The following is a 26,419-nucleotide window of genomic DNA, read 5'->3' as shown; positions in this document are numbered from 1 at the left end:
CATGAGTATAAGATCAGTTTCATTAGTCTAATTTTATTCTCCACATATTTGTAGACATTTGTAGCTGCAGTTGTACATGATGTCATCAGTATTTGCTGGCGGTTGCTTTCAGCTGCTTATGATGATTTATGTTATTTTCTTTGAACTTTACATTTTATAAGCTAAACAGAAACCCTTTGAGAGATTGGAGAGGTTCTTTTTTATCCAATTCCAAGAAATAAATTTCTCTAATTTTTATTTTGGTGTTTAGCAAAATGGTATTTGTTTCACAAATGTGTTATGTTTTTCTGTTGTAGGAAACCCAGCGTTTGCTGGCAGAACCAGTTCCTGGCATTAAAGCAGAACCAGATGAGAGCAACGCCCGTTATTTTCATGTGGTCATTGCCGGCCCTCAGGATTCCCCCTTTGAGGGAGGGACTTTTAAACTTGAACTATTCCTTCCAGAAGAATACCCAATGGCAGCCCCTAAAGTACGTTTCATGACCAAAATTTATCATCCTAATGTAGACAAGTTGGGAAGAATATGTTTAGATATTTTGAAAGGTAAGTGTTATCTTTATCATCATATGCTGTTAAGATTTTTTCCTTTTTTCTCTTAAACATTCCATTTTGAGAATCTGAATATTGTAATCTTACCTTATATGAAGACCGCAGAAGTGTGGGAGGGAAGCGCAGCAGTTCTGGGGCTGTGTTTTCACGCGCGGTCATCCTTGTTGCCTCTGTAGATAAGTGGTCCCCAGCACTGCAGATCCGCACAGTTCTGCTATCCATCCAGGCTTTGTTAAGTGCTCCCAATCCAGATGATCCATTAGCAAATGATGTAGCGGAGCAATGGAAGACCAATGAAGCCCAAGCCATAGAAACAGGTATTTAATATTCATTCTCCTTCACACCACTTCCATTTTAAAAAACAACCTGTACCACAACATTTTTTTTTTTTTTGGGTCGTGTCTTGCTCTGCTTGAGGGGTCTTAGGTCCCAGTTCAGAGATTGAACCCAGGCTATAGCAGTGAAAGTGTCAAGTCCTAACCACTGAACTGCCAGGGAATTCCTGTATATCACCTTTTCAAAAACTTAGTTTTAACCAGAAAAAGAAAAGATTTGTTAAAAGGAGAAGATCAGATCTCTCTTATGGTATGTAAATAAGCTCTTAACAAAAGATTTTCAGACTCCATCTTACGGCCCACTGCATGACTCCAATTTAAAGAGGAACAGTAGTTGGGAGATCTTGGACTGTTGTATAAACTACACGATTTAACAAATGTCTGAGTGCCTGCCATTCATTTAGCTATATGTAAAGATAATGGAAGACCTGTAAACTTCCTTGAGCTGTTTTTGCAGTCTGTTTGATTAAATTAAACTATGTGTCCATTTATAGTTAGGGGGTTTGAAAGCAATAAGTTTCTTGCTACAAATTTTTTTTTTTTCTTGCTACAAATTTTAACAATTAATGAGGAGCATCATATGAGAAAGGAAGGAGACAGCTCTTTTCATCCTTTGGAATTTTGTAGAACTTTTGAATTCCATTGTAATGTTTCGGTAATTAGATGTATAGACAGTCTTTCTGCCCCAACCTAGATTATAGAAAATGACATGAATTTAAGAAGTTATAGCATGCTGTTTTCATAATTAACTTAATTCTGTTTGTTTGCTTTGTATAGAGTTTGGAAAGGAACATGTTGAACTTAAGTAAAGTAATAATCACGTTTGTTTTTGTCCACAGCTAGAGCATGGACTAGGCTATATGCCATGAATAATATTTAAATCGCTTCGATCCTCAAGTGTGCATCACTTCTCCTGTTCTGCCAAGACTTCTTCCTTTTTTGTTTGCATTTAATGGACACAGTCTTAGAAACATTACAGAATAAAAACCCAGACATCTTCAACCCTTTGGTGATTAAATGCACATTAGCAAATCTATGTCTTGTCCTGATTCACTGTTGTAAAGCATGAGCAGAGGCTAGAAGTACCATCTGGATTGTTGCGAAACGTTTAAAAGCAGTGGCGCCTCTCTGCTTTTATTCATTTCCCCCATCATGGTTTAAGTATAAAGCACTGTGAATGAAGGTAGTTGTCAGGGTTAGCTGCAGGGGTGTGGGTGTTTTTCTTTATTTTATTATTATTATTTTTTTTTTTGGTGGGGGGGAAGGTAGTTTTATTTTAATTTTATGGGCTCCGTTCCCCCTTTTTATGGTGATCTAATTGCATTGGTTAAAAGCAGCTAACCAGTTCTTTAGAATATGCTCTCTAGCCAAGTCTAACTTTATTTAGACGCTGTAGATGGACAAGCTTGATTGTTTGAGCCAAAATGGGAACATTAAACAGACATCACAGCCCTCACTAATAACATTGTGACCTTGCTGTCAAGTGTAGAATCCTCCCTTCAAGAAAAAGCTTGTGACCATTTTGTATGGCTTGTCTGGAAACTTCTGTAAATCTTATGTTTTAGTAAAATATTTTTTGTTATTCTACTTTGCCTTTGTACAGTTTCTTTTACTGTGTTTATTTCATTTTCCCAATGTGACAATCGTATTTAAAAATTAAAACTGATGGAACATTCTGTTTTGATCTTCACCATCTGACGAATTGAATGGTGAGAGGTAGATTTTGCCAATTTCTTTTCACTGATGCAGATTTGTGTTAAGATGTATCACTGAATGAAGTATTTATAAGCTGGCCCTGAGCATGCCTAAAACATCAGTATGTGACTTTTTTTTTACCTCCTAGAAATTTGAAATAAATGTGCGTGTGTTGTCTGATTAGTAGGTGACCGTTGGTGTCTTGCCACAGTGTTTGGAGAATTACTGTTCAGGAGAGTCACAGCACAGCCACGCCAGGGACTGGCTTTGTGTGGGACTTCTACTTGTGCCACAGTTGTGTCTGGCATTTGGGTTATGTCTCTGCTCTTAGTTCTTGTCTCAAAACTTCGTGTGTGACCACTGTTACTAGAAAACAGCAATCTGGTAATCACTTGGGGTTTGCTGAGGCATTTATCAGTCTTTCTTGCAGACCTGCTGAGCAGATCTTAAGCAGTCAGCTTGCCATAAGCATCTTGAGAAAGGTTTCTCCCTTAGAGGGCATCAGATCCTCAATTAATGATTCTTACTGTCATCCCTGTAATATTTACTGCGGGAGCTCCTTTTATTCTTTAATTTGATAATCAGCAATTATCTGCATTGACAGAGTTCTTCCCCCCCACAAAGCTGTTCTTTCCCACCTTTCCATATCTAATTCCTAAGTCTTGTTATTTTAAGACATTAATGTAGTCAGTCATAAGTATGTAAATGTTAACCCGTGGGTTGGAACCTTTGTCTCTTGCAGTTTAAGGTAATGGATATTGTAGCCCATCTGAGTTTTCCCCACTCTTATTCTCGTACCTCCTGGAGTTTCTTCAGACTGTGGTGTATTTTATTGTGCTCCTATGTAAGATGAAGAATATCTATTAAAATTACATTTTCAACATACAAAAGTTTTTGATGACTGGTAACTGGTATCCTTCAATAAATGCGTTGCTTGGAAACAAATATTAGTTTAATTCAGAGTAAAATTGTTCATAACCCAAATATTGTAAATTTAAAAGCTTAACAGCAGTTGTCATTTATAACAATTGTTGATCTCTCTAAGTTGTCTTACAACTAAGGGAACTGAATCTCATTCTGGGGCCAACATGAGTGAACATTCAATCAGTTAAATAGAGATCAGTTTTATTTATTGCAGGTGGCATTGCTCAGATGATAGCTAGTACAACATAGTGATTTATAAGTATAAAATTCCAGATTTAAATCTGTTCATCCACAAAAATGTACCTAAAGTAGGACTCTGATGTCTACTGAGTTTTTGAGTTACTGAAGTACAAATACGTGAATTCCTAATTTCACAGCAACAAGGTTTTTTCGTTTGTAATTTTGGTAAGAGCCCCCATTGTTTTGATAATACTTGCTCCCCCAACCAGTGGGATGAAACAAGAGCCAGTGTGTTGGCTGGGCTTTCTTAGAATTTAAGGGGATCTGGGAGAGGCCAAGATAGAGTTTTAAAACTGGCAGCCACATCTGGCTTTGGAACCTGTTTTCCTTGGCTCACATGGTGTGGTTGGTTAAAACATTTTGAATTCAATGCTGACATTTTAGAAAAATTGGGAGTGTCTCGTGAGAATCTAGAATTCGGGTAACTTGAATGATCTGAAGTTCTGACAACGGGAAGACGGGACCTGCCTTATGCAAGGCACCTGCTGGGAGGAGCTGAGTAGTAGCCTTCCTAAGATGAGCTTGTTATTCTACTCAGTGATTCTCAGGTTGGTTAGAATCCCCTCCCAGCCCACCTGCTCTGCTCTGTAATCCTTTTCCCTTGTAAGCCTTTGACTTTGTAACTCCTTAGCTTACGGATGCACTACTACATGTCAGGGGTGATTAGGTGAATGGGACTGGCATAGGATGTTCCCTCGTGGGCCTCGTCTCATGAGGGGTTCAGGTGGGGCAGACGGACCGCAGTGGCAGCGCGGATGGAGAGGGGAAGTAAGCGCTTGGGAGGGACTGCGCTTCTGGATTCAATACCTCCAGGCAGGGGGCCAGCTTGTGCAGAGCCCTGGGGGAGGAAAAGGATCTGAGCGTATTGATAAGTGGCTTCTTGAACCTCAGCTCTGCCCATTCAAAAGCTTTTCTGAAATCTGGAGGGGTTGATAGGAGACTTATGTTTTTCAAGTGATTTTTTAAATTTTGTTGTCTCCTTTGTTGTGATTTACTTCCACGCTAGCTAGTGTTGGTCCTCTCAGAAGCTGCCGAATGAGATCTTAGATTTGAGATATGTAGACCAAGAACATACTTTAATATGAAATTTCAGAAGCATTTAAAAATAAACACAGTACCTAAAAAAGCCATAGGTGCTATGGTTTAGCACTAGTAAAGGAGAGTATGGGGTGGGAAATCCTATAAGACATTAACAGTTTTAGCTAAATGGAACTAAATGGTATGGGAATAATAGGAAATGGCTACTTAACTCTAGCCACATCAACTTTTTGTTAGTTGCAAAGGTTTAGAAATACAGCCTTATCTACAAAAGCTGGCCAAAAGAAAAAGGTAAAATGCCATGATTATAGGGCAGCTAATTCAACAGTCTATTTTAAAAAATGTAATTTTATTGGAATAATGTATTTTGGGACTGGGGGCAACATTTCATTTAACTGCAGCATGCGCTTAGTTTAAGAAATTATATTAGGGGGTTATTTTTAAATGACTTAATGATCACAAAAGCAAAACATGTTGAATGTAATAACTTGGAATATTAAGAATAAAAATCTGTACACCATCACCCAGACTGATGATACTTTGTTTCCCTAACTATATCTTCCACCCCCTGCATTAATTTCCATTTTTTTAATCGAGGTTGGAAATCAGGAGGATTTGTTCCAAGAGTTGGTTTTGCTACATCTTTATGTTACAAATTGGACAAGTTCCCCATTGGCTGCAAAACTGGGAGTTGGACTAAAATTTTCCTTGTTAAGCATAGAACTCAACCTGAAGAGTCTGGATCCTTTATCCTCCTGGCGATTTCATCTTTGCTACCCTTTAGCTGATTTGATATGTGCCAGTTGTAGCATTCAAGTGGATGAATGCTGACTTGCTAATAACCAAGCAAGCCTCTGTGGACTTGTTGTAGTTTCTGATTGGTTGGAGAAGCATATGGTAAGTGCCTGGATATTTAGAGCTTACTGCCTCTTGTAGAGAGCAACAACTGAATCCCATGATCTTGTAAAAGTTTATTTCATGGTGTTCTTTAAGGAGCTTTAACATTTTTCTGCTAATCATTTTTACCTATGAGACAAAAAAGCATTAGAAATAGGAGAGACTTGACAGATAGCTCAGGTTCCCTATTGTGGAATAACTAGCGTGTTTCCATTTTATATATTCCTGATCCACACTCACCCACCATGTGACTCCTATTGAAATAAATAGTTCATGATCTAGATTATTGTGGTTCAGTTTCTTAGTCATGTCTAACTCTGCGACCCCATGGACCCCAGGCACGCCAGGCTTCCCTGTCCCTCGCCATCTCCCATAATCTGCTCAGGCTCATGTCCTTTGAGTCGATGATGCCATCCAACCATCTCATAAAAAATATGGAGCACTTCATGAATTTGCATGTCATTAGTAAATTCCAATAGCTCTGTAAGTTTCATTATAATCTAGTAAGTTTACAAAGTATTCTGGTTCATGTTCTAAGAGTAGACTATTCAAGAAGACTTACTTAGATCTGTCAAGTAGCTTAAATGTGATAGGTTGGTTGCACCAGATTTCAAGTTGGTGCTGTTTTCCTTATGTTTTGGCAGGAAGTATTAGAACTGTGAGTAACCAAAGGAGTAGGACCAAATGGTTGCAATCCGTGTTTTTTCATTCTGAAACAGTAAATATTTTGGGCTTTCCAGGCCATGGGTCTTTCTCAGTTACTCAGCTCTGCCAGTGTGGTGAGAAGACATCCAGAGACGATTTTAAACAAATAGGCATGCTGTTCTCTGCTCTGACGAAACTTTAGTTTTTACGTCAGAGTATTTTTTCCCCCAACTACTGAAAATGTGAAAAGCATTCCAAGTTTGTGGAATATACAAAAACAGGCCGGGGTCTCCATTTGGCCTGTAGGAGAAGGAAATGACAACCCATTTCCACTCCAGTATTCTTGCTTCTTGTCTGGAAAATCCCATGGATAGAGGAGCCTGGCGAGCTAGTCCATCGGGTCACAAAGTCAGACACAACTGAGCACGCGTGCACCAGGCTGTTAACCCCTACCTACTTGACAGTGACATTACTTGTCTTGTGTTATACGCAAGATATGTACCCCCCACCCAGCCCTGCCACCTTTTAAAAAGTGATGTGTGCATGTTCAAGTTTCTTCAGTCCTGTCCAACTCTCTGCAACCCCATGGACTGTAGCCTGCCAGGCTCCTCTGTCCATAGGGATTCTCCAGGCAAGAATACTGGGTGGTTTGCCATTTCTTTGACCAGGGGATCGTCCCAACCCAAGGATTGAACTTGCATCTCTTAGGTCTCCTGCACTGACGGGCAGGTTCTTCACCACTAGCTCCATTTGGGAAGTCTTTAAAGAGTGATATGTTAACTGTTACTCCAGTAACAGGAATGATTTGTGCAGGTTTCATTTTTCTGCTTTGATATTAACACAGATTGGCCATTTATCAAGCCCTGTTTTTTTCGTGATATATTTTCATACCAAATTTATCAATGTTCACAGGAATGTTCAAAATTATACAGGATTTGATTTTTAAAGAAAATCTGTACAGGCTTCTTTAACTTAACCCCACCCAATTTGTACATCTAAGTTGATGCACGTTTTATAAATAATGCAGTACACACCTTTGACTATACTTTGATTGTGCAACTTGAAGCATTTTTGTTGACTAAGTTCCCAGAAGTAGGTGAAAGGGTTATTATATGCATTAAAAAAAAATTTTTTTTTTGGCTGTGTCAGGCCTTCGTTGCTGCGCAGACTTTCTAGCTGGGGAGAGCATGGGCCATCATTGTGGCTTTTCTTGTTGCTGAGCAGTCTTTAGGGCATGTGGGCTTCAGAAGTTGCAGCTCCTGGGCTCCAAAGCACAGGCTCAATGACCGTTCGTGTGCTCAGCTGCTCCACGGCATGTGGGACCTTCCTGGATCAGGGATCAAACCTGTGTCTCCTGTACTGGCAGGCGGATTCTTCACCACTGAGCCACCAGGGAAGCCTGCATTTAAAAATTTAATAGTGGTACTACATTGCCATACCAGTTTATTCTGGCATCCTTAACCTGAATACCATTTTTATGTCTGTATGATATTCCACCATGTGGACACATTACTAGTTAACCTTGCCTTTGGGCCTGGGCATTTTATTTCCATGGCTCACCAGTTTGGCTGCCTTACCTTAGTAGGTGCATCTGTGTCCGTATTCCTAGAGATTAGATTCCTGGTGTAGTAACTTGATCAAAAGGTATGTTTAATTACACATACCTCTTACTATACAGTAATAGCCAAATAAAGTATTTTTTATTTCACTGATTATGGAATGAATTTGAGTAAAAATTGAGAAAAGCAGAAAGATTTACAGTACTATTATGTCTGGCACTAGTGTTTAGAACCAGGTAACGTGATGTCCAGAGGGTAGTATTCCACATATTGGGAAGAGTAACTTTTAGGATCATAATCAGTTGAAATCACATCAAAGGAGAGAAATGTAAGACTAGTTTCTGAGTAAATTAGGGTCTTTGCTATAATGCAGTGCCAAGATAGCACTTAGGAGCCTTCCCAGCTTTCTTACTGCTTGAATTTAGCCAAGGGAACTAGTCAAGTGAAAGTGGCTCAGTTGTGCCAACTCTTTGTGAACCCATGAACTCTACAGTCCGTGGAATTAGAGAATACTGGACTGGGTTGCCTTTCCCTTCTCCAGGGGATCTTGCTGACTCAGGGATCAAACCCAGGTCTCCCGCATTGTAGGCGGATTTTTCACCAGCTGAGCCGCCAGGGAACTAGTCAGGAAGGTACTAAAAGGAGAGAAGCAACACCAGGGATGAGATCACTTTTCAACTTGAGTTTTGTCCTACAGTTCCATACGAAATGCATCAAATTATTTGATGGGGATCACATTTTTAAATAAAGATTTTGTTTTTGAAGACGGTACATGTCTTAAAAAATAGAGCTTACATCTTCAAGGACATTTTCTGATGTATAAATAACTCCTCTCTATGCCTCACTGGAATATAAGTTCCTTGAGGGTAGAAACTTGTTCTATGCTGCTGCACTAACGCTGGGCATAAAGCAAATGCTGACCATTGTGCAGCTAACAGTGAATGCTGCATTAAGAATTTATGAAACAAGGTAACTATACTGGATGGAAACTTCATTTGAGGACAATCAGCTACAACATTACAGCTGGTAATATCTGTCACAAATCATACTTTGATAAACTCAACTAGTGTTTACTAGATCTATGTAAGAGATCTGTAGAAGATTCTTGTATTCCAATGAGAAGACATTAGAAAATGCCAAGCTTTCTCTTTTCTTCCAATTTAAAATCTTAATCAAAACCAAATGAGATCTGAGTAGAACTTTTATGTGAGGATTCTAAAGTTCATCTTACATAAACAATTATTTTGGGTAAATGAAATGGCCTCACCAGTTAGTTACCTTTTAAAAACAGCTGTAATAATTAATGTGACCACAGTGTAGAAAGTATCTGCAACATATTACACCAAAGTACTCAGGATAAGCCAAGCCCCTTGAAAATTAATTATTAAAACTCGATTAGGAAAGGAGAATAGCAATAAATTAAGACAACCACAGTGGCATGACTGATGTCCTGTATAAGATGGAAAACATACAGTGGGAGAGTTAATGGCAACACCTTACTGGTGAGCCCTTCCTTTTATGTTAGTTAATTCCACTAGTTAGAATCATAAAACAGAAGTGTATAAATAAATAACTAGCAGAAAATTATGTGGCTGTCAATGGGAAGACAATAAGTAAAGCTGTTACTGTGGAACACCAGACAAGTTTTCACTTTGACAGTGCTAAGCTGTGTTAAAAAAAATTCTTTTCCATTTTTTATTTGAGGTTTCCAAATATAAAAAAAGTCAAGATTCTTACACCAATTATCTCAAATGAGACCATGCAAAGCAAAGTGTATACAACAATCATTTCCCCTTCAGTTCTGTGTGATTGACAGAAATTGAATGGCATATGCCTGGTTGAAAAATTTCACCAGTTTAAAAAAACAAAAACCACCAACGACCCAGCAACAAACATGCAAGCCAGTTGCTACTTTGTGTCTACAAGTTACTTTATAAACTTTTTAAATTGGGAGGCACACTGAACATTTTAGCTGTCCAAATTTATCCTGCTGACCCGCAGAAAGCACAGGTGACAGTCCCAACACTGTAAACTTTGGAGCGTTGAGATAGTAGACACTATTTGTTATCTACAGTAGGTTCAGCTCTTGAGTCTGCCGAAGTCGGCTTTTTCTCTTAACAGAAATAAATCTCCTTAGGGCCTTTCCTCTAGGAAATTTTGCTAGGCTGGGTTCCAAAAGAATAGTGAAGTGTGAAATTTAAAGTGTGACAACTGAAGTATTTTGATGCATTATACAAATTTTTCCTAGTTGCACAGACTAAAGACAGGTGGTTTGCTAAACAGCACTGAAGAAAATCCTGACCCAATGGTACTACTTAGTCCAAATGTTTCTGACCAAAGAAAATTATACAACAATATTTATAGGCTCACTTTTAAGAAATGGCTGACATTAATACTGTACATATTTTACATGTCAAATACATAGTCCAAGAGTTTATAAAATAAGTTCATGCATTATTACTTCTAATAATATCATATACAAGATACCCAGCCCCCCGCCCCCAATACTTCTGACATTTCAGGTGGACACAAGTCTTATATACAAAAACAATCCAGTTCTCTCTGCTGTGTTAAGTATATAATTTAAAGAAACTTCAGAGATTACTGAGAAAAAACTACAAAGTGTCAATCTGTGGGATTTAAAATGTTTCCTTAAAAAAAAAAAAAAAAAAAACACCCAGAATACATAACCTCTGTACAAAGAAAAATATAAAAATTCTGGATGATCATGTATGATCATATTACATAATTTAGGATGAAATGTCATTGGTTTTTTTATTTTACTCATTCCTTTGACAGCATTCATTTGTGAACTAATATTTATATTTAGTTCAGCTGCATTTATGGCACAAGATCTCATTTTCAAAACAGTGGCACCAATTTTCCTTAAGTGTAACAGCATTCTATTTTTAGCTGCAATTATGTTTTTAAAGGTTGACAATTTAGAGAACAAATGTGGAACTATGCTTACTTTCTACTTTATAGTCACCAGTTATGATGTTTACAAAAAGCTAATGTCTATAGATGGAATCATCTTTCACTTTGCCCCACCTCATTTCTCACTTGGTCAGCAAAGTACAGACAAGGTATTCATGTGTTTCTGTTAGATGGGATTCTTGGACTTAAGTGAATATAAAGACAAGTGTAAGACAAATTCTTAGTCCAGGTATGTTCCAGAGCCCCAGTATTTAGTTATATAAGACCTACTGACCAGCTATAAAAGATGAGATGTTCTAAGGTGCCGTAACAATCTAGGTCTGACAGCTGAACAAGAAGGCCATTTCGCTCAACTGTGATGCAGTCAGCACCAACTGGCCTTTACCAGCAACTTTAACTGATGTCACTAAATTAGAAAACAAAATGTTTTAAAAATTAGTTTACACTGAGGGATGTATAGTTCTCATGTATTCTGTGTGAAGAGAGATTATAGATAAAGGGAACTGGCCATGGAGCATGTTAACTCAAATTCCAGGAGTACGGTTTTCATGGTAAGGTGTTATCTACTACATGCAATTTGCATATAGTACCTGCCTAACAGTCACCAGCTCTACAGAGTTAAGCTTTGTCTTAAAGTGACTGTTGAGTCCCTTTACGGGAATTGGCCATATCGGGTAACTAGTGATGTAATACCACTTGTGAAAATTGAGACAAGTTGACAAATTCCTGAAAATACGGTCATATAGAAAGAAACGGTCCAAATCTGGGATCTATGAATTAAAATTGTGATCCTATGAAACAAGTTTTTGGGTTGATGGACTGCTTTAATATCAAGAATTATTGTCATAAATTCCCACAACAGAAGGATTTGTTGAATATGTGAAAATGATTTTTGTGTGTGTGCCTTGTGAATGAGAAAACAATTTGAGGGGGGAAAATATACCCACAAGTAAGTTGATGTGACAAAACCCACAGACTGACAGCAAATGGACAAAACACTGAAAAACAAAATGCTGTGAAAATGCCAACCAAAATAACAAGGTGGGTGGGTGGGCTGGAGTAGGGAGGGGACACTTAAGGCATCTAAAAAAAATTCCACATGGCTTTGGCTTATTAAAATATTTTACACTATCTTTTTTTTTTTAAGAAGATTTGAAAGCATCTGAAAAACATGCAAATTGTTTGAAAATCCTGCATGGCAAATTCAGACAGTTTGCAAGCGTCATTCAGATGTTTGTCAAGGATAATAAAGAAGCCTCTGCTCACAAGACTGCACAGGGTGGAAGAGGTCTTTCCAATTCTATCTTACACTAGACGGCAGCCCAGAGGTCTGTGCGGCAGTTACAAACAAGGTGTTACTGTCTGGAAGGGAAGGGACTGTAGAATTTCCATTGGTGGGAGAACAACCCAGCTTTAGCTTTTCCAGATACTCTGCATGTACAGGCTTATGGCACTGGAGAACTTTGATGGCATCTTCTACTTTGAACCACTCTCTCTTCCTTCCTAAAAAACACCGAATGAAATAAAAATAAATAAATATACGATAGAAAATAAATGAAGTTAACTTACAATTGTAAGATAACTCAAATTGGGAGATGTATATTGACCTTCGCTAAAAAGCAGCCAAAAAATAATTTAAGATGCAAACTAGAATATACATATGTAGTAAGAATTTAAAGAATTCAGATAGCAAAAGGAAAGGGAATTTACCTATATTAACAGAATCTTCCCAGTCTTCTAATATTTCAGTGACAGTAAGAACATAAACGTATGTTCTGTGCTTTCGGTCTTGGTTCTGCTTCAATATAAAAAGAAAAGCATTTTAATCTACAAGAGCTAGTCATGTACACGTTTTCGAGTGAAGAATTCAGTGCGGTATACATTAGCATGGTTTACTTGCCAACACAGGCAAGTATACTCAGTCATACAAGCCTCAGCACCAGAGTGAATGTATGTAAGACAAAACATGAACAGACCCACTAACCTAGACCAGGGCCTCTCAACCTTGACCATCTATTTCATCACCCAGGATGCAGTTTTTTTAAAGAGACACTGATTCAGTTAGTCTAAGAGGAGGCCTAAGTATGTACAAGCTTCCTGGTGAACTATGCACAGCAAAAGTTGAGAATAGTACGAGGATAGTCCATTTCTAGAATGCCGTGTCCTACATGCTCCAACTCAGTTTTTACTCCTATTAAAACTGCCACCTAGCCTTGTGTCTAGGTTCAAAATTAAACACAAGTCGGCCTTAAAGGAAGGGGCTCACCTTCACCTTGATTAAAGGTAACCTTGTTTGGTATAGTCTTAAGACGTAAGACAACTGCCCTAATTTTTTCTACCGCAAATCACCCGAGTAATTCACTCATTCAGTATCTTATGTCTTTGGGAATGAAAGAGAACAGGAATAAATTAGAGGCCTCTCTCACTTAAAACATTATGTTTAAGGATCTGTCATCTTAACTCTATGCCTGGAAAATCAATACACTTATTTGCTATGTTCACAAATTAATCAAAATCACCATGGTGACTAGGCAGGAACATTCTAATTTTCCCTTCTATTTTTCTAAAGGGAAAGGTACACTGATTATCATTTTCTGTTCAGATTCTATGCAATTTCAGTAGTATCTGCAAAGCACTTATTACTGTTACCTTCCCATGTTACACAAACATTGGAAGTTTCCTTTAAAAATCTTGTCAGCATGTTCACATATGCATTATTATGTGTCCGCGGTTACTCAGTTACAGAAAACTCACACTGTTTTTCAGTTTAACCAGGAGATGGTGCTATTTAACTGGGTAAAACAAGTGGTGAATTCTGGAAAATTTTGAATAGTACCTTATGAACTTTTACTCTTAACAGTTACTGTATTCTGGGAGTCATCAATTCTACCAGGTGCTGTACAATCAGAATTTTTTCTGATTTCTGAAAAAGGCTAAAAGATAAAATCTTTAAGGACTGTATTTATATTCTTATCAGCAAGACTAAGCTAACACTTAAAAGGGTATCTTGAAAAAAAAAAAAAATCACAATGTGTCTGATATACCATGTATCTAGGTCTGAATCTTGTATGAAAATATATTTGAGAACAGCTTGGGTCTCATGACCTGACCTCATTTCTTCCCACCTTCCATGGAATACCTGTCACTTTCAAATTTTTTCTCCACAAATTCCATTCTGCCTTCAGTAACAAATTATAGAAGAGAATTCTATGCTTCTAGTATCTAGTCTGTGCATCTGAGTTTTGCATCCTCATGGTGTCCTTTCAGGATAAAGTCATTAAGCATATCATCCAGTGTTACATGCTGAAGGCAAAGGGTTCATTTCCAGGCAGTATCCATGAGAGACCTAAGCCCTTAGGTGATACTGAGAATATTGTAGTAATGGTATATGAAAGTCAAGCAGCTTCTACTTCCCTCCCTCCTAAATCCTTATGACTTCCTTGCCTACTGGTAGCTTCAGAGGAATAGCTAGCTCAGGCTGCTGCCAGATTATCTGGCCTGTTAGGAAGGAAGAAGTCATTAATTCTATCAGCAAGATAAGGATTACTTTTGTAACTCACCTCAAATATGCCCAGGAGTCTGCCCAATTTTCCTTTTACTCCAGCCTATTAAAAAGAGATGAAATGTAAAATTTTTACGTAACAAAATTTACATGCAAGTTATTTTCTCTGTGTTACCCCTTCCACTGCATAGTCCTGTTCCTTTTACCTGGTACTGTGACAGCCTGGAACTTCAGTGTGTGCCACAAACCAGAATGAAAACTAACAGACTGGCACGTGCCTTCTCTTAGAATGCTTATCCCTTAAGACCTGTCTCTAGAAAACCTTTCCAATCACACACCAACACCCAGTGAGAGCTTTATCACTCACTCCTCATTATGCTCTAACTGCTGTTCAAGAAGTTTTTATAGCACTTGATCTGTGCTGTTTTGCTCCTGAGTAAAAGCAAGTTCCATCTTCTATCAGTTGTGAGAAGACAAGCAGGCCAAGTGTGCTTCTGTGCATGTGTGTGCCCTCATTGTACTGAACTTTAAGACAGAGCCAGTAAAATGAAAGCAACTGGCTTCCTATATGTCTGAAAATGTATTGCAGCACATGATGAATTTGTTCTTTGTGCATTTTTGCTCAGTTAACACTAACCTTGCTTTGGGGCAAGGCCATCACGTTATATATTGATCACTGATGAGGCTAACTGTTATATAACTGTGTGTTATTCAGCTCTGGGGGATTTCCACATTGATTTTTAACTATTTTACCAGGTAGAAAAAAATAATCTGCTTACCAGAGTGCTAGCTGTAGCCACATGCTTTAAAATGTTGAAGGAGACAACCAAACAGCACTGTCTTCACGCCTCTCCCTCGGTGCACACTCAAGCACACTGCCTTGCTTGTGAACCTCGCCCAGACTGCACTCCTCTCCGTCTTACCTCTTCATAAACCTCCCTCACCGCAGCACCGTCAGGCTCTTCTTCAGGCTCCATCCCTCCTCCTGGGACAATCCACTGGTCTGGGTACCGACTGCTGCTCACCAACAGCACCTGCAAGCCCGACCAGAGCCATCAACCCCAGCCCCAGAAGTACTATGGACACTCACGTTTGTTTGTTCATGCTACAGCAGCAGAGTTGGGCAATTTCAACAGAAACTACATGGCCCACAAAGCCTAAAATACTGTTTGGCCTTTATAGGAAACTCTGCAAATCCAGGTCAAGAACAGCATTAAGCTTGAAATGTGCACACACTTATAAAACCAACAAAAAACCCCATACACTGTATTAATACAGAGTAGTATCCTGCCAGTTCACTTTTTAACAGTATCTGAAACAAGAAGTAAATATCCATCCTCTAAGTGAAAATCTGTGCACTAGGTTAGGTTGGAATTCACCCAAGTTGAGAGAACAGGGGTGGGGAAAGACTATGATAAAAAACCAAATGATGTTTATGAAAGTAACAGGCAGGCGTCTTGACCAACTTGAACAGAAATGTCTGCAAAATTACCTTAGTATATTGCCTTCAAGCAGATGCAAACAGTTCTCTCCAGAAATTAATCAGCTGAGAGCAAAGCCTGATCCTCAGTGCGGTTTCTGGTTTTCTGACACTGTGCCAGCTGCCTGCCCGATGAAGTGCTGGCCCTCAGGAATGTATAGCCAGCCCAGGATTCACCTACATGAGTAAGCTCCAGTACCCAATCTGCCCAAATGGAAACTTCCAGGCTGACAGCAGTTTATCAAGTCCCACCTTTCCCCCAAACCCCAACAAAACTGGGTTGGGAGATGAGGGAACAACTTCAAGTGCATAACTCCCCTCAATTTGAAGAGCGGCAGCGCGCCTTGGACTATAGACATACCATTACCACATATGGTGGCTCAGCTAACGCTCAAGGGACCTGAGCACCATTTCTCTCAATTCTGATCTGGACAGGACTTTACTACATCACTCCTCCAAGTATATAACAGGCAGAACAGAGGCAAGTCTAGAGAAAGCACTGTAAATTAACACAACTGACAAAGCCTTAGCTAAAGTACTAATGGGGTTCCCCAGGTTCCTCACTGGTAAAGAATCCACCTGCCAATGCAGGAGACGCAGGTTCGATCTCCGGGTCAGGAAGATCCCCTGGAGGAGGAAATGGCAACCCATTCCAGTAGTCTTGTTGGGAAAATCTCATGGACAGAGGAGCCTGGTGGGCAACAGTCCATGGAGTCACAAAGAAATCAGACATGACTGAGCACCCAAAGTACTAATGGCTGACATTGAGGGCACCACCAAGTCCAAATACAGCAATTTTGGTACAGTGAAATGTAAGACAGCCTTAAATTTAAGCTTTCTTAGGTATAGTGTCCTCCTCTGCAAAAAGAAGTAACTATCCTTGCAAGACTGTTGAGTGTTAAGGAGTATAACATACCTCAGATCCTAGCCTACGTGAGTAGGTCAAGCACACTTGGCCTCACTGTACTCACTACAGTGAGTACTGTTGGCCATTACAGTTGGATCTTCTGCTTTCCTACCAACTGAGTTGAATTCATCTGTCATGACAAGCTTGTTTCCCAGATTTTGCCAGTTGCACTTGTTTTTGTAATCACTGAGTGTTAATGATAAAATGAGAGCAGGAAGTAGTTATCAAAAAGGCTCTGCAAAAATTCATTAAAGATGGGTTGTTAAAAATTGCTATCAAATTAAGTATGGATAAGATTTTAAAAAAAGACTGGAAGAAGGAAATTTTAAAAATCTAGAAAGTTAAAATCCTAATTTATACAAAGTGAACTGCAAATCAGATTTCACCTTTGGATTTTATTCAAAAAGTATACTTGCCAATTGTCTGTGGTATTCAAAGGCTTTGACCCTGTATCAAGACTGGCAAACGAATATGTTTTTAAGTAAAACGAAAAATGTTTAAGGTACAAAAAGTGTTATATCCTGTATCGTGGAAAAAGTAAATGGTAACCATCAGTTCTGACCACAGAGCTGGAAGCTTCTTTTCCTGGTTCCTAGGCATGAGTTAGGGTTTCTAGTATCTGGATAAAATTCTTACTGCCTAATTCTATGCTCTAAAAGCAACCCCCTGATCACTTTCATAATGGAACAGGGTGGTGCAGGGAACTAGCCACCAGAAAAGTACATCTTCACTGAGTAAAGAGGGAGTTTCAAAACCATCGATATTCATAACGTTTGAGTTCTGAAAAAAATGAAATTCAGTGTCATGTATCTAGGTCAATGACTAATATGTTCCTATTTGACCACAACAGTCTTTAAGAACTAAATTACATAAGGTTAATAATGTTGAAAAACCATTAGTACAGTCTGTGTCTGTTTTTGAACTAACACTTAAGCCTCCGATTTAAAACCAAATCTTTATCTACAGGATATCATTGTCATATGACTGAACTTCTCTTCCAAATGGTTTAGCTGAGAAACCAAGAAATGGTGCTGCAAGAGTCCCCTGACATTCCAACGTGATTAAATTTTATCAAGCCATTAACTCCAAATGTATCTTTCCAAAAATGATCAATGTAAAATGAGTAGTACCTAAGGTATAGCATCCAAATGTTTAGATGATCGGTATCTAAACTAGCTTAAGAGATCTGATAATGAGCCTTTGGTGATGGTACAGATTTGGAAACTGGTATGTTACTAAGTACTTGCCTACTCATCTTGAGTACCTGGGAATTCAGATGAGGTCAAGGTTATGTGGTAGGGGAAGGGGGTGGGTAGTGTTTAAGAAAAGAAATCTGAAGAGTATAAGCAGAGACAAGGACAGTTAAAACCCCTTCTACAGACTGGAAGAATCTAAACCCACACCACAAAGTATTATTATTATTATTTAGTATCTCCCTCTCAATTCCTACAAAGCCATCTTAACATTCTATAACATCCCCAGTGTACTAGATCTACAATATAGCTTTAGCATGCAAACTAATGCTCTAAGAAAGGTGTTACTAAAAACAAACAAAAACTTCTAGAGAGAAGGGGTCTCTGACTATCCACCTCTATCCATACTTCTGTCTCAAAATAATGCTTATCACAATCTTTAAATTCTATAGCTGCATTAACCTTTACAGACTTCTTTCTACTCTCAGACAACTAAAAAGTATCCCTAATTTTACTGGCTTCACAATCCTAGGTTGGCTCTCAGATGTTTGTGATGCAAAATCTGAGAGAAAGTGGTGAAATAACAATCTACACAGTATGGAAGTGAGAGTGAGTGGGGGACAAGGTGTGTAAGACAAAAGGAATGAGGGCACAGAGCAGCTGCTATGAGGTAAGTCTATTGATATTTGCCACTAAATATATGTATGTGAATGAATATATTTATGTATTAGGTTGGCAAAAAAGTTCATTCAGATTTTTCTATAAGACGGTATGTAAAAATCCAAACAAAATTTTTTGGCTAATATTTGTTGTTCAGTTGCTCAATCATGTCTGACTCTTTGCCACCCCAAGGACTGCAGAATACCAGGCTCCTCTGTCCTCCACTATCTCCCAGTTTGCTCAAATTCATGTCCATTGAGTCAACGATGCTATCTAACCATCTCATCCTCTGCTGCCCTCTTCTTGTTTTGCTTTCAATCTTTCCCAGCATCAGTCTTTTCCAATGAGTCAGCTCTTCACATCAGGTGGACAAAGTATTGGAGCTTCAGCGTCAGTTCTTCCAATGAATATTCAGAGTTGATTTCCTTTAGGATTGGCTGGTTTGATCTCTCTGCAGTCCAAGAGACTCTCCAGGATCTTCTCCAGAACCACAATTCAAAAGCATCAATTTTTCGGCACTCAGCCTTCTTTATGGTCCAAATTTCACATTTGTACATGACTACTGGAAAAAGCATAGCTTTAACTATATGGACCTTTGTTGGCAAAGTGATGCCTCTGCTTTTTAATATGCTGTCCAGGTTTGTCATAGCTTTCCTTCCAACCCCAATATTACTGTTATTTATGAAAGAAATGACCAAAGCTTTAAAATAAATGGTATTACTGAGGTAACAAAAGATAGGTTACAAAAAACTCTTTCAATAAGAGGATACACTAACAGCTGAGAGGGCCATACATGGTCATTCATAGGTTTTAAATTCTCTTTCAACTACTTTTCTAGACCTATTAAATTTTGTGCGTCTGACAAGATGACAAAGATGAAAGTAGACATTTAACTTTCCAGATAAGCCAGACCTGAGACCAAAGGAAAGATTTATAAAAAGGAGGCTAATCAACACACCAAGCTGCAGAAATAAACTTGAATCACACTCAAACCCCAATGCCAATGGCATTAGAGTGGTGAAAAGTAAAGACACTTCTTCCCCAATTCGACCTGGCCACCTTCATATCAGCATTCCTCCTACTACACTATCAGATCTTATCCCTCTTTTCATGCATTGGTCAATTATCAGAATAAAACACTATTCACTTGGCACTGTTGAGAAGTCATTTTTCATATGTGTTTTTCTTAGATACCCAATGTTTCAAGATTTGGAATAGAGGTATTTCTCACTTTTAGTAGCAATAGTATAGTGATAGTCAACTTGGAACCAGCCCTGAATCTTGCTGGACAAAGGTTTGTCTGTGAATTGGAATAATATATAGTATTACTCTATATCACCCAACTCCTCCTCACTGAGGGATGTGTAAAAGTGTGTAAACTGAGGGATATGTAAAAGCGTGTTGGAGGTCTACATAATACAGCCATGCCCTCAGAGGCGGGAGGTACATGGGACTGTTGGCTCCCTACGAGAAGGGGCCCCAAACTGCCCTTCGTGGTTCAGCTTTTACCCTTACAATGGCTCTTGGTCACAGCCTGCCTTCAGGAACAAGTGAAAGTCAAAGTTGCTCAGTCCTGTCCGACTCTTTGCGACCCCATGGACTCTAGCATACCAGGCTCCTCTGTCCATGGAATTCTCCAGACCAGAATACTGGAGTGGTAGGCGTTCCCTTTTCCAGGGGATCTTCCCAACCCAGGGATGGAACTCAGTCTCCCACACTGCAGGCGGATTCTTTACCATCTGAGCCACCAGGAAAGTGAACAAGTAGTCACTATAAATTACCACAGCTTTCTCAGAAAAAACAAAGCTATTCACAGAACCCCTTAAGTGATCCCTAAATAATAAAGAGTTTTATTTTGCAAATTGTAACTATATATTTAGAAGCTGTTTTGGGTTGTTGTTCTTTCTTTCCCACATTATCACAAACAAGAATAACATGAATGGTTAAAACTATCTCTACTGTACTTAACGGTTTCATAGGCATTTGGCCAAGATTAGGGCAGCAGTATATTAGGAACACCCACTACGCACATATACATTTTAAAAGGTAGTTAAGTTACAATAATAGTTAATATATCCACTAACCACTACCAAGTTCTATTACTCAGCAAACTAGTACTACTTTTTGGGTTATAGAGGCAGAGTGCTATAAGATCAGAAATAAAGACACATTCTGTGAAAATGTATTTAACCAAGATTATATGGATTGGTAGATAATGGTAAGCTGGGTTGACCATGATTTTTTTCTCCCAGCATGTTAATGTTCTGAAGTGATGGGATAAACTTTCACAAAATTGGAGAAAGCCTTGGTGATACACCAAACCCGTAAGAATAAAAATGGATGCAAATCGTACATGAGGGCCTTCCCTTGAAGAAGTGGCTGATTGGATAGGCTAAGCAGCTTCTCTAGGTCTAGGAAAGCTGCAGGCACAGATGATGGAGGCTGGTGACATTTCCTGGCAGTTAGAAAAGGCCACCTTTGGATAGTTAATTCTGATGAAAGTGGTTTCCATTTGAAGTAAGAACCTTCAAGGACTTAATGCTCTTAGGAAGAGCCCCAGAATACATGTCGGAAAAGGCTTACTGATTCTAAGGGTTAAAGTGCTAGTAGAGAGAAGCCGTGATATTTCTTAGTAGTAGTGTTAGTTGCTCAGTCATGTCTCACTCTTTGCAACCCCATGGACTATATAGCCTGTCAGGCTCCTCTGTCCATGGGATTCTCCAAGGAAGAATACTGGAGTGATTTACCATTCCCTTCTCCAGGGGATCTTCCTGACTCGAGGATGGAACCCGGGTCTCCTGCATTGCAGACAGATTCTTTACCATCTGAGCTATAGGGAAGGCTTAGTTTTTGTTTATTAGAGCTCTGGTTTAGAGTTCCACAGGTTTCAAGACTACTGGCTCAGCCAGCTTACAAGCTAATTACAGCAAAAAGTCCAAATGCAAGTTAAGACTGTCTACGTTTCTCACTTGCAACTGTGCCTGGATTCCACCCAGGATCAAGTCATTTCTGTTTCCCTCTTTAGAATTCTATCCTATTTTGCTGCCAGATCATCCCCAAACTTGAATACATCTAAAACTGAAATACAGCAAGCAACTCCTTAATCTTACACTGAAGGTGCTCTTCATTTTTCAGCCACTATTTGTTCTCTGCCACAGTTCAATTAGACCACAGCCCCAACTCTTGCTCTGTTTATGATGTTTGGTCCTTCCCTACCCACTCACTGAAATCCAACTCCAAATGACTCATGCTGGATCTTAACTCTGGAGCACTTGATGGTACTTTTGCCTGCAGGCTAAGTCGCTCAGTCACGTCTGACTCTTTGCGACCCTGTGGATTGTAGTGCTCTTGGCTCCCCTGTTTATGGGATTCTCCAGGCAATAATACTAGAGTACTAGTAATACAAGAATACTAGAATACTAATTTTGCCCTTTCCTACTCCAGTGGATCTTCCTGACCCAGGGATCTAATCCACGTCTCCCATGTCTCCTGCATTGGCAGTGGGTTCTTTACTGCCAGCACCAGATGGGAAGCCCGATAGTACTTTACCAGTACTTTATTGACTTTCATGGGCTTCCCTGATGGGTCAGAGGGTAATGAGTCTGTGTGCAATGCAGGAGACCCAGGTTTGATCCCTGGGTCTGGAAGATCTCCTGGAAAAGAGAATAGCAGCATCCCACTCCAGGACTCTTGCCTGGAGAATTTTTTGTGGAGCCTGGAGGGCTATAGTCCATGGGGTTGCAAAGAGTTACGACTTTTTTCTTTTTATATCAGTCATCTGTCTAACCTCCTGCTGTACAGAGCATGTTCCTTAGGAGCCGACGCTTTTCATCTTGTAGCCTGGTTCCAACCATCATATATGCAAATATGTTCAATGGAATCCATTTCAGGTTCCCTTTTGTGAATGCACTGTCCACTTTCACTGCAAAGACAGAGATCCCAGCTCCTCTATGGAATACTTATTTGTTGCCTTGACTGGAAGCCCAACTGTCAAAAGTAAGGGTGGTTCCCCATAGAAATAACTAGCTGGAGAGGATCAAATGAACAAGAGATTTAGAAATAAAGGGCCTGGGCTCAAAATGATCTGCCAGCTTCTGTGACCTTGAGACAAGTTACTTCCATTGCCTAACTTCTTCCTTTACAAATGCTAATGTTTATTATCTACCTCGCAGGGAAGAAAGAGATGCAACGAGAAAATACATAAAACCACACCCCAAAGAATAAAAACTGCTGTGAGAACACCCTTCCGTCCTACAAAAACCTATTCTCAAGTCTACTTAGAACCCCTTAAGTAGAAAGCCAGACTGGAACACTGCATAGCTTGAGGGTCAAAAAGCAATTACTATTTTATTTCACTTTACATTCTATAAACACAACTACAGAAACGAAGATCCTGAAGATCTAAACCAGACGTTAGAGTTGGCTGTGCATTATTTAGAGAATTCCAGAGTCTTCCCTCAGAGCATATTCTCTAACAAACTGATTGACTTGGTTCCGCAACCTCCCGGTTAGGGTTATCCGATTTACGAAGTTTTACGTAATAAGCTTATCTAATAAATTCTTCAAATCTTGCTCTTTATTTTATAATGGCACTGGTCTCTTGATTCCACTGGAGGCTAGGAATCTAGCATTTATTACAGTAGAAACAATTTCAAAGCACAAAACCAACTCATTTATCTGCTACGATCAACTTCTCATGCTCTCCTCAGACTCTTGCTTTACCATTCACACAATACAGACCGTTTCAATTTCCTCCCATTTCCCATATTTTCCCCTGGGAACCTTAGTTTTTACAAAGCCTGAATTCCACGTTCACGTCATGGCAAGACTTCAAAGTGACTACTTTCGGAAAGTCTTCCAAACTCAGCCTCGCACGATCTCACTCATTCAGCAAATCTTGTGCACCCAACTGCTCTGGGCTTAGCCCTGTGCCCAGAGCCCAGCATCAGCAGGGACCAGATGCTGAATTCCGACGCCACCATTTCCTAATTACATCATTTGGGCAAAGTACTTCTGTTCTGCATCTGTCTCTTCACCTATAAACCTGCCCTAAGAGGATTAAATGTAACAAACTTAAAGTCTTCAGGCAGTGCCTGAGCACCTAGTAAGGGCTCAACTAAAAAAATAATTACGCAATAGTGAGCCAATCAGATAAGATTCCTGACCTAATAGTGAGCCAATCAGATAAGATTCTTGACCTATCTTGATCACTTTTGGCAGGTGTATTATTTTATATTTAAAGTTTGCTTTGTGCTAACATGGTCTTTCCCTCAAGGACCTTCTAATCTTTTTAACACAATGCACTTAAAAAGCCCGTTGACTCTGTGAATGCTAAAAGCCATTCTCTACTTTCTGGCTCTCCTAAATAGGCCCAGCCAAAAACATCAATTTCTCTTGAAAACTCCTTTGGAATTTAAGTTTAAATTCCAATAGAGACCCCCAACTGAGCATGCGATCAACACTAAAAGGCTTGGTTTCTTTTAAAAAAATAAAGACAAGAGTTTGAAGAGCACCATTCTGAAGTACTTTGATTTTTGTTAGCATAACAATATAAGCCACTGAAGAGTACACTATTTCATACTCATCCTAACTACAGGGACTAGCAGTAAGGAAGCCATTAAATTCCCGCCTCCAGCTTTAGCTTAATATTTTATTGGACATAATTGGTTATGGAAGCAGAACTCAGAATGTTAATGCTTTTCCTGTCTAACCATTTAGAAGTGGCAATGCTAAAAGATTTTCATCAGCTACCAATCGACTACTACTATTGCTCCACGCAAAATAAAACAAACTAGTGAACCATTTTTAAATTAAATAAGTGTAACAGAAATAAGTATAAACTGTTCTCCAGGAAAACCTCAACGGCCTTACTATCAACCCAATGCTGATGAGTGAATTAACAGAAGACTGCTGCTTCCTCTTAGAACAAGACTGCTTCTCGCCAGATGTCAAGCCAAACATAGCAAAGAAGCTCTGATAAATATGCAGAGGTAGAGATTACCGTCTGAAAATGGCAACTGTGCCCACCTCTAGTCCATCTTCTCCCTCTGGTGACTCCACGTTTTTCACTACCCATCATTCTATAGTCAGAAAACTTTAAAAGAGGAGGCTTTTTTTTTTTTTTTTTAAATCCAGTATAAATACGCCAAGCGCTTGTAAATTAAGGGATCCACTAAAAAGTGGAACTGATAGAACCAGACCGATTGAGTTATTTTAAAGCACGGGGACTGTCTGGATATTCCATAATCATGCCTACATTCAACTGAAGCCGCAAACTGCTATTTCAGGGGAGAGGAAAATGTAACAAGGGGCAGAAGGGCTGGGGCTGCAACATTCACGCCATTTCTACCCTCTGTTAGCACTCAAGGTTTTATTTGGTTTCACGCTCCATTAGCAGGTTAAAGTGGTGACTCCTGCTAGGCGGGACCCAGACGGCCCGGGACCTTCCAGGGGGCCAGGAGGCGTCTCGGCCTCCCGTCCTAACCACGACCCGGTGGGAGAGCGCTGGGCTGGGCGAGCCCCTTTGTTTCCACAATCTACCCAGAGAAAGGAAGGAAGGAGGGAGGGAGGGCGGGAGCGGAGAAGGGAGGGGGCTAATCCCTTCCAGCCCGGAGGCTAGACGGAGGGTCTGCTGGGAAGGGGATGGAGAAAGGGAAGGGCAAGGGCAAAGACCTCCCATCCCGGCCAGCCCGGACTCCCACACCAACCCCGCCCCGGCGCCCTAGCGGAGGGGACCAAGCGCGCCGGCCGCCCTCACCTCGTCCTCCTGCTCGCTCCGGAAGCAGAGGCACGCCGCCCGCTTCTTGAAGCCCTCGCGGTCATAGGTCCGCGTCTGGTTGGGCTTGAACTTCATCATAGAGGCGGGTTCTTGCTGCCGCTGCTGCCCCGGCCGCCGCCACCCCGCCGGGCAGTGGGGTCGAGAGCGAGTCGGGGCGCAGGGAAGCGAGGAGGCGGCGCGGGGAAAGGCAGCGAGGCCGGGTCAGTCCCGGAGCAGACGACCGCTCCGAGCACAGCGCGAGCGTCGGTCACTGGAGCCCGGGTGCCGGGGTGGAAGCGCCGCCTCTGCCCGGCCGTCCGCCGCTCTCCATCGAGCCCGCCGCACGCTCGCCTCCGCTCCCTCCTGCTGCCGCCTTCGCTGCCGGAGAAAGCGAGGCTCCAGGCTCGCGCCACGAGGAGACAGTTGCAGGAACCGGTGCCGACTGGGCAGCAGCGCCGCGGCAACTTCGCACCACCCCCTTCGCCGTATTTAAGGGGCCGCGCACGCCCCGCCCCGCCCCCACCCCCCTCGGCGTACCGCCCTGCGCGCCTGCGCGCCGGGAACCGTTGCGGCGGGGGAGGGACGTCGGGGGCGGGGCCTCAGCCTTCAGGCGGCTGGATTTCGGCGGGGCGGGCGGGCTGGTGCTCCGCCCCAGCGCGGGAGAACCAGGCGGCGAGGTAGGTGCCCGCGAATGGAAAGAAGCAAAGACGTCACTCCCGTGTTTATAAGTCCCGTAATATTACCTGCGAGGACCGTAAATAGCCTCTCCACAGCGGGGCCTAACCACGTACGTCCTCGGCAAAATCGCTCCTGGTCAGAAAACGCCTGGAGGCCTCGTTGCGCTGGCAGCCTCTGTAGTGACTGTGTAGACGGCCAGAGAGCGCCCGTCAAGTGCGGGGCGGACGAGTGAGGCCTGGAAAGGTGAAGACGTTGATGAAGACGTTTTATTGTTTTTGTTTTCCAGGAGAGAGGAGGAAAGCACATTTCCTTTTTATTTTTTTTTTTAATCTTTTTTTTTTTTTGGTTGGGGGTAGCGTCGCTTGTATTCTTTGAAGAGTCAACTCAAGCTTAGACGTTTGTTAGAAGCCCTGGATAATGGCT

The 26,419-nt window shown here is 40.7% G+C and overlaps 2 protein-coding genes across 3 annotated transcripts in view; one reads left to right on the top strand and one right to left on the bottom strand.

The window, feature by feature from the left end:
• UBE2N (ubiquitin conjugating enzyme E2 N) overlaps positions 1-1,920 on the top strand; it is a 39,477-nt gene extending 37,557 nt beyond the window's left edge. The window contains exons 2-4 of the mRNA XM_061125805.1: positions 297-543; positions 726-866; positions 1,724-1,920. Coding sequence (XP_060981788.1) covers positions 297-543; positions 726-866; positions 1,724-1,764 — 429 coding nt within the window. The 3' untranslated portion in view covers positions 1,765-1,920. The remainder of the gene's footprint in view (positions 1-296; positions 544-725; positions 867-1,723) is intronic.
• A 7,628-nt stretch (positions 1,921-9,548) lies between these two features.
• NUDT4 (nudix hydrolase 4) lies at positions 9,549-25,774 on the bottom strand. 2 transcript variants are annotated; one of them, XM_061125787.1, is made up of 5 exons: positions 25,319-25,774; positions 15,245-15,355; positions 14,380-14,424; positions 12,530-12,617; positions 9,549-12,322 (listed from the first exon to the last, which is right to left on the bottom strand). In XM_061125787.1, the coding sequence occupies exons 1-5, from the start codon at positions 25,415-25,417 to the stop codon at positions 12,120-12,122; spliced, it is 546 nt and encodes a 181-aa protein (XP_060981770.1). In that variant the 5' UTR covers positions 25,418-25,774; the 3' UTR covers positions 9,549-12,119. The 2 variants fall into 2 exon arrangements, with proteins under 2 accessions (XP_060981770.1, XP_060981777.1); XM_061125794.1 differs by having other exon boundaries at positions 12,530-12,614.
• Positions 25,775-26,419: the final 645 nt, after the last annotated feature.

This window comes from Dama dama, chromosome 3 (genome assembly GCF_033118175.1).
Source record: "Dama dama isolate Ldn47 chromosome 3, ASM3311817v1, whole genome shotgun sequence".
NCBI classification, from domain to species: Eukaryota; Metazoa; Chordata; class Mammalia; order Artiodactyla; family Cervidae; genus Dama; species Dama dama.
Note: the sequence above shows the minus strand (reverse complement) of the source record. Positions and strands in the feature narration are given on the sequence as shown.

What these genes read in the sequence shown, in the direction of transcription:
- NUDT4 (XM_061125787.1), bottom strand. Translation starts at nt 25,417, where the DNA reads ATGATGAAGTTCAAGCCCAACCAGACGCGGACCTATGACCGCGAGGGC. An exon ending in TGAGGGAGGTTTATGAAGAG is followed by an intron (nt 14,425 to 15,244) that starts GTAAGACGGAGA and finishes TCTTTTTAATAG; the next exon opens with GCTGGAGTAAAAGGAAAATT. An exon ending in GACTCCTGGGCATATTTGAG is followed by an intron (nt 12,618 to 14,379) that starts GTGAGTTACAAA and finishes TTTATATTGAAG; the next exon opens with CAGAACCAAGACCGAAAGCA.